This window comes from Salvelinus namaycush, chromosome 7, assembly GCF_016432855.1.
Source record: "Salvelinus namaycush isolate Seneca chromosome 7, SaNama_1.0, whole genome shotgun sequence".
Taxonomy (NCBI): Eukaryota; Metazoa; Chordata; class Actinopteri; order Salmoniformes; family Salmonidae; genus Salvelinus; species Salvelinus namaycush.
This window is the reverse complement of record NC_052313.1, coordinates 8,073,858-8,086,165: the sequence shown is the minus strand read 5'-3', so window position 1 is coordinate 8,086,165 and position 12,308 is coordinate 8,073,858. Positions and strand designations below refer to the sequence as shown.

General features: G+C 45.0%; 1 protein-coding gene across 1 annotated transcript in view; it reads right to left on the bottom strand.

Moving 5' to 3' along the window:
* The window catches only part of LOC120050489 (catenin delta-2-like), a 363,309-nt gene that overhangs the window by 271,396 nt on the left and 79,605 nt on the right, over positions 1-12,308 (bottom strand). The window contains exons 7-9 of the mRNA XM_038997076.1: positions 11,634-11,850; positions 11,326-11,431; positions 7,689-7,809 (exon numbers count right to left, since the gene is read on the bottom strand). Of these exons, the coding sequence (XP_038853004.1) occupies positions 7,689-7,809; positions 11,326-11,431; positions 11,634-11,850 (444 nt within the window). The remainder of the gene's footprint in view (positions 1-7,688; positions 7,810-11,325; positions 11,432-11,633; positions 11,851-12,308) is intronic.

Below are 12,308 nucleotides of genomic sequence, written 5' to 3'. Positions count from 1 at the left end.
CAACCCTAGTCTGGTGTGGTGGTAATACGGTCACCATAACATTCCTAGTCTGGTGTGGTGGTAATACGGTCACCATAACAACCCTAGTATGGTGTGGTGGTAATACGGTCACCATAACAACCCTAGTCTGGTGTGGTGGTAATACGGTCACTGTAACAACCCTAGTCTGGTGTGGTGGTAATACGGTCACTGTAACAGTCCTAGTCTGGTGTGGTGGTAATACGGTCACCATAACAACCCTAGTCTGGTGTGGTGGTAATACGGTCACCATAACAACCCTAGTCTGGTGTGGTGGTAATATGGTCACCATAACAACCCTAGTCTGGTGTGGTGGTAATACAGTCACCATAACAGTCCTAGTCTGGTGTGGTGGTGATACGGTCACCGTAACAACCCTAGTCTTGTGTTGTGGTAATACGGTCACTGTAACAGCCCTAGTCTGGTGTGGTGGTAATATGGTCACCATAACAACCCTAGTCTGGTGTGGTGGTAATACAGTCACCATAACAGTCCTAGTCTGGTGTGGTGGTGATACGGTCACCGTAACAACCCTAGGCTGGTGTGATGGTAATACGGTCACTGTAACAGCCCTAGTCTGGTGTGGTGGTAATACGGTCACCATAACAACCCTAGTCTGGTGTGGTGGTAATACGGTCACCGTAACAACCCTAGTCTGGTATGGTGGTAATACGGTCACCATAACAACCCTAGTCTGGTATGGTGGTAATACGGTCACCATAACAACCCTAGTCTGGTGTGGTGGTAATACGGTCACCATAACAACCCTAGTCTGGTGTGGTGGTAATACGGTCACTGTAACAGTCCTAGTCTGGTGTGGTGGTAATACGGTCACTATAACAACCCTAGTCTGGTGTGGTGGTAATACGGTCACCGTAGCAGTCCTAGTCTGGTGTGGTGGTAATACGGTCACCATAACAACCCTAGTCTGGTGTGGTGGTAATACGGTCACCGTAACAACCCTAGGCTGGTGTGGTGGTAATACGGTCACCATAACAGTCCTAGTCTGGTGTGGTGGTAATACGGTCACCATAACAACCCTAGTCTGGTGTGGTGGTAATACGGTCACCATAACAACCCTAGTCTTGTGTGGTGGTAATACGGTCACCATAACAACCCTAGTCTTGTGTGGTGGTAATACGGTCACTATAACAACCCTAGTCTGGTGTGGTGGTAATACGGTCACCATAACAACCCTAGTCTGGTGTGGTGGTAATACGGTCACCATAACAGTCCTAGTCTGGTGTGGTGGTAATACGGTCACCATAACAACCCTAGTCTGGTGTGGTGGTAATACGTCACCATAACAACCCTAGTCTGATGTGGTGGTAATACGGTCACCATAACAGTCCTAGTCTGGTGTGGTGGTAATACGGTCACCATAACAGTCCTAGTCTGGTGTGGTGGTAATACGGTCACCATAACAACCCTAGTCTGGCATGGTGGTAATACGGTCACCATAACAACCCTAGTCTGGTGTGGTGGTAATACGATCACCATAACAGTCCTAGTCTGGTGTGGTGGTAATACGGTCACCATAACAACCCTAGTCTGGTGTGGTGGTAATACGGTCACCATAACAACCCTAGTCTGGTGTGGTGGTAATACGGTCACCATAACAACCCTAGTCTGGTGTGGTGGTAATACGGTCACTGTAACAGTCCTAGTCTGGTGTGGTGGTAATACGGTCACCATAACAACCCTAGTATGGTGTGGTGGTAATACGGTCACTATAACAACCCTAGTCTGGTATGGTGGTAATACGGTCACCGTAACAACCCTAGTCTGGTATGGTGGTAATACGGTCACCGTAACAACCCTAGTCTGGTATGGTGGTAATACGGTCACCGTAACAACCCTAGTCTGGTATGGTGGTAATACGGTCACCATAACAACCCTAGTCTGCTATGGTGGTAATACGGTCACCATAACAGCCCAAGTCTGGTATGGTGGTAATACGGTCACTGTAACAACCCTAGTCTGGTGTGGTGGTAATACGGTCACCATAACAACCCTAGTCTGGTGTGGTGGTAATACGGTCACCATACCAACCCTAGTCTGGTGTAGTGGTAATACGGTCACCATAACAACCCTAGTCTGGTGTGGTGGTAATACGGTCACCGTAGCAGTCCTAGTCTGGTGTGGTGGTAATACGGTCACCATAACAACCCTAGTCTGGTGTGGTGGTAATACGGTCACTGTAACAGTCCTAGTCTGGTGTGGTGGTAATAAGGTCACCATAACAACCCTAGTCTGGTGTGGTGGTAATACGGTCACTGTAACAACCCTAGTCTGGTGTGGTGGTAATATGGTCACTGTAACAGCCCTAGTCTGGTGTAGTGGTAATACGGTCACTATAACAACCCTAGTCTGGTGTGGTGGTAAAACGGTCACCATAACAGTCCTAGTCTGGTGTGGTGGTAATACGGTCACCATAACAACCCTAGTCTGGTGTGGTGGTAATACGGTCACCATAACAGTCCTAGTCTGGTGTGGTGGTAATACGGTCACCATAACAACCCTAGTCTGGTGTGGTGGTAATACGGTCACCATAACAACCCTAGTCTGGTGTGGTGGTAATACGGTCACCATAACAACCCTAGTCTGGTGTGGTGGTAATACGGTCACCATAACAACCCTAGTCTGGTGTGGTGGTAATACGGTCACCATAACAACCCAAGTCTGGTGTGGTGGTAATACGGTCACCATAACAACCCTATGCTGGTATGGTGGTAATACGGCCACCATAACAGTCCTAGTCTGGTGTGGTGGTAATACGGTCACCATAACAACCCTAGTCTGGTGTGGTGGTAATATGGTCACCGTAACAACCCTAGTCTGGTGTGGTGGTAATACGGTCACCATAACAACCCAAGTCTGGTGTGGTGGTAATACGGTCACCATAACAACCCTAGTCTGGTGTGGTGGTAATACGATCACCATAACAGTCCTAGTCTGGTGTGGTGGTAATACGGTCACCATAACAACCCTAGTCTGGCATGGTGGTAATACGGTCACCATAACAACCCTAGTCTGGTGTGGTGGTAATACGGTCACCATAACAACCCTAGTCTGGTGTGGTGGTAATACGGTCACCATAACAACCCTAGTCTGGTGTGGTGGTAATACGGTCACTGTAACAACCCTAGTCTGGTGTGGTGGTAATACGGTCACCATAACAACCCTAGTCTGGTATGGTGGTAATACGGTCACCATAACAACCCTTGTCTGGTATGGTGGTAATACGGTCACCATAACAGTCCTAGTCTGGTGTGGTGGTAATACGGTCACCATAACAGTCCTAGTCTGGTGTGGTGGTAATACGGTCACCATAACAACCCTAGTCTGGTGTGGTGGTAATACGGTCACCATAACATTCCTAGTCTGGTGTGGTGGTAATACGGTCACCATAACAACCCTAGTATGGTGTGGTGGTAATACGGTCACCATAACAACCCTAGTCTGGTGTGGTGGTAATACGGTCACTGTAACAACCCTAGTCTGGTGTGGTGGTAATACGGTCACTGTAACAGTCCTAGTCTGGTGTGGTGGTAATACGGTCACCATAACAACCCTAGTCTGGTGTGGTGGTAATACGGTCACCATAACAACCCTAGTCTGGTGTGGTGGTAATATGGTCACCATAACAACCCTAGTCTGGTGTGGTGGTAATACAGTCACCATAACAGTCCTAGTCTGGTGTGGTGGTGATACGGTCACCGTAACAACCCTAGTCTTGTGTTGTGGTAATACGGTCACTGTAACAGCCCTAGTCTGGTGTGGTGGTAATATGGTCACCATAACAACCCTAGTCTGGTGTGGTGGTAATACAGTCACCATAACAGTCCTAGTCTGGTGTGGTGGTGATACGGTCACCGTAACAACCCTAGGCTGGTGTGATGGTAATACGGTCACTGTAACAGCCCTAGTCTGGTGTGGTGGTAATATGGTCACCATAACAACCCTAGTCTGGTGTGGTGGTAATACGGTCACCGTAACAACCCTAGTCTGGTATGGTGGTAATACGGTCACCATAACAACCCTAGTCTGGTATGGTGGTAATACGGTCACCATAACAACCCTAGTCTGGTGTGGTGGTAATACGGTCACCATAACAACCCTAGTCTGGTGTGGTGGTAATACGGTCACTGTAACAGTCCTAGTCTGGTGTGGTGGTAATACGGTCACTATAACAACCCTAGTCTGGTGTGGTGGTAATACGGTCACCGTAGCAGTCCTAGTCTGGTGTGGTGGTAATACGGTCACCATAACAACCCTAGTCTGGTGTGGTGGTAATACGGTCACCGTAACAACCCTAGGCTGGTGTGGTGGTAATACGGTCACCATAACAGTCCTAGTCTGGTGTGGTGGTAATACGGTCACCATATCAACCCTAGTCTGGTGTGGTGGTAATACGGTCACCATAACAACCCTAGTCTTGTGTGGTGGTAATACGGTCACCATAACAACCCTAGTCTTGTGTGGTGGTAATACGGTCACTATAACAACCCTAGTCTGGTGTGGTGGTAATACGGTCACCATAACAACCCTAGTCTGGTGTGGTGGTAATACGGTCACCATAACAGTCCTAGTCTGGTGTGGTGGTAATACGGTCACCATAACAACCCTAGTCTGGTGTGGTGGTAATACGTCACCATAACAACCCTAGTCTGATGTGGTGGTAATACGGTCACCATAACAGTCCTAGTCTGGTGTGGTGGTAATACGGTCACCATAACAGTCCTAGTCTGGTGTGGTGGTAATACGGTCACCATAACAACCCTAGTCTGGTGTGGTGGTAATACGGTCACCATAACAGTCCTAGTCTGGTGTGGTGGTAATAAGGTCACCATAACAGTCCTAGTCTGGTGTGGTGGTAATACGGTCACCATAACAACCCTAGTCTGGTGTGGTGGTAATACGGTCACCATAACAGTCCTAGTCTGGTGTGGTGGTAATGCGGTCACCATAACAACCCTAGTCTGGTGTGGTGGTAATACGGTCACCATAACAACCCTAGTCTGGTGTGGTGGTAATACGGTCACCATAACAACCCTAGTCTGGTGTGGTGGTAATACGGTCACCATAACAGTCCTAGTCTGGTGTGGTGGTAATACGGTCACCGTAACATCCCTAGTCTGGTGTGGTGGTAATACGGTCACCATAACAGTCCTAGTCTGGTGTGGTGGTAATACGGTCACCATAACAACCCTAGGCTGGTGTGGTGGTAATACGGTCACCATAACAACCCTAGTCTGGTGTGGTGGTAAAACGGTCACTGTAACAACCCTAGTCTGGTGTGGTGGTAATACGGTCACCATAACAACCCTAATACTTCTATTGTTACTTCATATAGAAGGATAATTACTTGGAGAAAGTAGTGTATAGATTTTATTGGGGGGAGGGGGAAGAATATTGAGTTTACGATGAGCTGGCATCCTGTATGTGGCCTAACATGGTTATCACCTTTACCTACTTCTTCCTCTTCTCAGAGGAAGGGGCTGTTCTTCAAGTGGAAGGGATTATCGGCTCTTGTGAATTCCATCCTTTGCTTTCCCTTCTCTACCCACAGCACTGCTGGGAAGCGGAGCTGTGATTCCTCTTTTCTCCATTGACTATTCTGATCGGAATGAATTTGTGGCTTTTTTTCCCGAATGGACTGGTGGTGGATTTTGATCTCCTTTCCCCCTGTGCCTTCAGAATGTTGACTTTGGTCTGATAGTTCCACATCTTGAAGATTCCAATGTAAAGGTATTTAGCATTCTTCTGTTTTACGCCAATCCTATGGTATCGTTCCAGATCCTCTGGTGATTTACCCACTTCAAGTTCCTCTGATATCAGTTTGACCACGTAGCTGGAAAGGTCCCATTTGTCCTTGTCTTCCGGTAAGGACAATATTCTCATGTTGTTTCATCTCATTCTATTTTCTTGCTGGTCCAATTCATGTTCCAAAAGTTTGCAGCTTTGTTTCCAGAAGGTTCGCTCATGCGCACGCTTTGTTGGTGCACGTCTAACATGATAGACTACTTAACTTTTTTAGCAAATGTACTTTTTTCATCACAGATTGTAACAGTTTGTTTGTTTTGGTGAGCACTGAGAGCATTTTAGCTACGATTTCCTGGATATCATTTAGCTGTTCATTACTCTCGTTTGCATCTCCAAGTTATTCCTTGACTTTTCTGCTGAGGGAAGCCATGGCTTGTAAGGTTCTTGTTGCCACATCTGTTTAAATGATTGGTTCGCTGTTGTACATAACTGACCGCTCACTCTCTCCCAGCTAGACAGCTCACTCTCTCCTAGCTAGACAGCTCACTCTCTCCCAGATAGACAGCTCACTCTCTCCCAGATAGACAGCTCACTCTCTCCCAGCTAGAAATATCACTCTCTCCCAGATAGACAGCTCACTCTCTCCCAGCTAGACAGCTCACTCTCTCCCAGCTAGACCGCTCACTCTCTCCCAGCTAGACAGATCACTCTCTCCCAGATAGACAGATCACTCTCTCCCAGATAGACATATCACTCTCTCCCAGATAGACAGCTCACTCTCTCCCAGCTAGACAGCTCACTCTCTCCCAGCTAGACAGCTCACTCTCTCCCAGCTAGACAGCTCACTCTCTCCCAGATAGACAGATCACTCTCTCCCAGATAGACAGCTTACTCTCTCCCAGCTAGACAGCTCACTCTCTCCCAGCTAGACAGCTCACTCTCTCCCAGATAGACAGCTCACTCTCTCCCAGCTAGACAGCTCACTCTCTCCCAGCTAGACAGCTCACTCTCTCCCAGCTAGACAGCTCACTCTCTCCCAGCTAGACAGCTCACTCTCTCCCAGCTAGACAGCTCACTCTCTCCCAGCAGACAGCTCACTCTCTCCCAGATAGACAGCTCACTCTCTCCAGATAGACAGCTCATCTCTCCCAGCTAGACAGCTCACTCTCTCCCAGCTAGACAGCTCATCTCTCCCAGCTAGACAGCTCACTCTCTCCCAAATAGACAGATCACTCTCTCCCGATAGACAGCTCACTCTCTCCCCAGCTAGACAGCTCACTCTCTCCCAGCTAGACAGCTCACTCTCTCCCAGATAGACAGCTCACTCTCTCCCAGCTAGACAGCTCACTCTCTCCCAGATAGACAGCTCACTCTCTCCCAGATAGACAGCTCACTCTCTCCCAGCTACTTGAGGATATATTGATCTATCGATTTTAGAGTCTTAATTTAAACTTTGTTGTCTGGCTTCTAACCACAGTTTTGTCTGAACAAACCAGAGCTACTCACTCCACATGCACCTCGTCAACAACTCCATCACAATGAGGACAACAGTCAGTCCACATAACATGTTAAAGACAAGCTATAGACCAAGGACCCAATTACCTCTATACAGAAGAGTAAATGACAGCAAAGAGTGAAAGATTCAGTGCTTGCATTGCATTCATATAGGGATTCACCTTGAGGGATGCGTCGTGTTATTGAGCGTGTGTAGGTGTGTGTAGGTGTGTGAGTGAGTGAGTGAGTGAGTGAGTGAGTGAGTGAGTGAGTGAGTGAGTGAGTGAGTGAGTGAGTGAGTGAGTGAGTGAGTGAGTGAGTGAGTGAGTGAGTGAGTGAGTGAGTGAGTGTGTGTGTGTGTGGGTGTGTGTGTGTGTGTGTGTGTGTGTGTGTGTTGAGCGTAGTCTTACCGGGCCTCTGGAGCGTAGCAGTAGCATAGAGCTCGTGTGATATCTTGTACTGGTCGGAGGCGTGGTGAGCAGCCAGTCTTTTAGGAGACAGAGTAGCGTAGCTCCCTATGCCCGAACTCATCTAGGAAATCACATGTGTACAACATCCACCATTATCTAATGTCACTTAAGAATAATGTGCACTTCCATCTTTGCAATGAATATCCACGTATGTAATGCCTTCAGAAAGTATTCACACCACTTGACTTGTTCCACACTTTGTTGTGATACAGCCTGAATTTAACATGAATTAAATTTAGATTTTTGATTACATCACTGGCCTACCAGCATCCCGGAGTCGCGTCTTCACTGTTGACGTTGAGACTGGTATTTTGCGGGTACTATTTAATGATGCTGCCAGTTGAGGACTTATGAGGCATCTGTTTCTCAAACTAGACACTCTAATGTACTTGTCCTCTTGCTCAGTTGTGCACCGGGGCCTCCCACTCCTCTTTCTACTCTGGTTAGAGACAGTTTGCGCTGTTCTGTGAAGGGAGTAGTACACAGCGTTGTACGAGATCATCCGTTTCTTGGCAATTTCTCGCATGGAATAGCCATTTCTCAGAACAAGAATAAACTGACGAGTTTCAGAAGAAAGTTCTTTGATTCTGGCCATTTTGAGTCTGTAATCGAAGACACAAATGCTGATTATCCAGATACTAAACTAGTCTAAAGAAGGCCAATTTTATTGCTTCTTTAGTCATGACAACAGTTTTCAGCTGTGCTAACATACTTGCAAAAGTTTTTTTTAATGATCAATTTGCCTTTTATAATGATAAACTTGGAATAGCTAACACAATGAGCTTTTGGAACACTGGAGTGATGGTTGCTGATAATGACCCTGTATGCCTATAGAAATATTACATTAAAATCAGATGTTTCCAGCTACAATAGTAATTTACAACATTAACCTCTCTTGGGTAGGGGGCAGTATTTTCACATCCGGATGAAAAGCGTGCCCAGAGTAAACTGCCTGCTACTCAGGCCCAGATCCTAGGATATGCATATTATTAGTAGATTTTGATAAAAAAACACTCTGAAGTTTCTAAAACTGTTTGAATGATGTCTGTGAGTATAACAGAACTCATATGGCAAGCAAAAACCTGAGAAAAAATCCACCAGGAAGTGGGAAATCTGAGTTTTGTAAGTTTCATCACTCTTTGCTTATCCAAGATACAGTGGAAATGGGGTCTGTTGCACTTCCTAAGGCTTCCACTAGATGTCAACAGTCTTTGGAACCTTTTTTGATGCTTCTATTGTAAGTGAGGGCGAATGAGAGGGATTGAGTAAGGTCTCTCCAGGTGCCACGAGCTGACCATGCGCATTCATGTGAGAGTTAGCTTGAGTTCCATTGCATTTCTGAAGACAAAGGAATTCTCCAGTTGGAACATTATTGAAGATTTATGTTAAAAACATCCTAAAGATTGATTCTATACTGCGTTTGACATGTTTCTACGGACTGTAAAATAACTTTTTGGACTTTTCGTCCGTATTTTCCGCTGGACTTGCACACGCATCGTGAATTAAGATTGTGTACTGAACGCGCGAACAACAAGGAGGAATTTGGACATAAATTATGAACATTATCGAACAAAACAAACATTTATTGTGGAACTGGGATTCCTGGGAGTGCATTCTGATGAAGATCATCAAAGGTAAGTGAATATTTATAATGCTATTTCTGACTTCTGTTGACTCCAACATGGCGGATATCTCTTCGGGTTGACTTGTCGTCTGGGCGCCGTACTCAGATTATTGCATGGTTTGCTTTGTCCATAAAGTTTTTTTGAAATCTGACACAGCGGTTGCATTAAGGAGAAGTGGATCTAAAATTCCATGCATAACAGTTGTATCTTTTATCAATGTTTATTATGACTATTTCTGTAAATTGATGTGGCTCTCTGCAAAATCACCGGATGTTTTGGAACAACTGAACATAACGCGTCAATGTAAACTCAGATTTTTGGATATAAATATGAACTCTACCGAACAAAACATACATGTATTGTGTAATATGAAGTCCTATGAGTGTCATCTGATGAAGATCATCAAAGGTTAGTGATTAACTTCTCTAGGATAGGGGGCAGCATTTTCACGTTTGGATGAAAAGCATACCCAAATTCAACTGCCAGCTACTCATCCCCAGAAGATAAGATATGCATATTGTTAGTAGAAAACACTCTGAAGTTTCTAAAACTGTTTGAATCATGTCTGTGAGTATAACATAACTTATTTAGCAGGCAAAACCCCGAGGACAAACCATTCAGATATTTTTTTTGAGGTCACTCTCTTTTCAATAAGATTTCATTGGGAATACAGATTTCTAATTGACCTTCTTGCAGTTCCTACCGCTTCCACTGGATGTCAACAGTCTTTAGAAATTGGTTGAGGGTTTTTCCTTTGTGTAATGAAGAAGTACGACCATTTAGTTAGAAGTGTCCTGTTAGTTAGAGGTGCATGACCAGAAAGCTAGCTACAGTTTGTTTTAATCCTGTATTGAACACAGATCATCCCGTCTTCAATTTCATTGATTATTTACGTTAAAAAATACCTAAAGTTGTATTACAAAAGTAGTTTGAAATGTTTTGGCAAAGTTTACAGGTAACTTTTGAGATATTTTGTAGTCACGTTTCACAAGTTGGAACTGGTGTTTTTCTGGATCAAACGCGCTAAATAATGGACATTTTGGATATATATCGACGGAATTAATCGAACAAAAGGACCATTTGTGATGTTTATGGGACATATTGGAGTGCCACCAACGAAGCTCGTCAAAGGTAAGCATGAATTATATTTTTATTTCTGTGTTTTATGTCGTGCCTGCAGGGTTGAAATATGCTTCTCTCTCTTTGTTTACTAGTGGCTAACTCAGATAATAGCATTGTTTGCTTTCGCCGAAAAGCCTATTTGAATTCTGACATGTTGGCTGGATTCACAACCAGTGTAGCTTTAATTAGGTATCTTTCATGTGTGATTTAATGAAAGTTTGATTTTTATAGTAATTTATTTGAATTTGGCACTCTGCATTTTCACTGGCTGTTGGCCAAGTGGGATGTTAGCGTCCCACATATCCCAGAGAAGTAAATTGTATCTATATTTCTGTTTTTTGTGACTCCTCTCTCTGGCTGGAAAAATGGCTGTGTTTTTCTGTGACTCGGCTCTGACCTAACATAATCGTTTGGTTTGCTTTCTTCGTAAAGCCTTTTTGAAATTGGACACTGTGGCTGGATTTACAACAAGTGTATCTTTAAAATGTTGTAATATACTGTACTTGTATGTTTGAGGAATTTTAATTATGGGATTTCTTTTGTTTTGAATTTGGCACCCTGCAGTTTCACTGACTGTTGACGAGGTGAGACGCTACCGTCCCACATACCCTAGAGAGGTTATCAATGTCTACACTATATTTCTGATCAATTTGATGTTATTTTAATGGACCAAAATGTGCTTTCTTTCAAAAACAAGGACATTTCTAAGTCACCCAAAACTTTTGAACGGTAGTGTAGGTGAGAGAAATTCAGACTGTACCACAACAACACGTGGAATAAGTGAAGGGGTATGAATACTTTCTGAAGGCACTGTTTGTATCGATACACACCTGGTGCAGGGGGGATGATGACGCGGTAGCCCCTCCTCCGGCAACTGATGCTATGGCGTTCGGAGGAGACACGGTGCCTCCTGTCGTCGTCACGGAAACAGAGGTGCTGTAACCATAACATCAAGTTAAGTTATTGTAAACCATTTTTTATTTTTTTTATACATTTTCAAATCCAGAGAAATTAATAAGAATTGCAGTAAGATTATAACTTTGTTCTTCTTCCAAACTAACTAATGACATTCAATCCCCTTCCAAACCAACCAATGACATTCACTCCCCTTCCAACGCAACCAATGACATGGCCCTACCTGTAAGACTTGGCGAGTCGGTTGGCGGGGGACTGTTTGTTGGGTGAGGATGATGAGGAGGAAGAAGGTAGGCGCTGTGTGGTAGCGTAGCCTGGTTTGTCTGAGGCTGGACCCAGGCGCTGGAGCTTGCTGGGAGAACCAGACCCTCCACCTCCTCCTCCGGTTAGAGGGGAACTCACACGCTGGGTGGGCAGGGTGGAACACGGGTAGTAGTGACCTGGAATCAGACGGAACAGGGGTTAAAACAGGGCTGCACAACTCTGTTTAGCATGTTCCCGCTCTAATGGTTAACGTTAGCATGTTCCCTCTCTAATGGTTAACGTTAGCATGTTCCCTCTCTAATGGTTAACGTTAGCATGTTCCCTCTCTAATGGTTAACGTTAGCATGTTCCCTCTCTAATGGTTAACGTTAGCATGTTCCCTCTCTAATGGTTAACGTTAGCATGTTCCCTCTCTAATGGTTAACGTTAGCATGTTCCCGCTCTAATGGTTAACGTTAGCATGTTCCCTCTCTAATGGTTAACGTTAGCATGTTCCCGCTCTAATGGTTAACGTAAGCATGTTCCTTCTCTAATGGTTAACGTTTAGCAGTTGTTCCCCTCTAATGGTTAACGTATAGCATGTTCGCCTCTCTAATGGTTAACTTAGCATGTTCTCCTTCTTAAATGGGGGTTT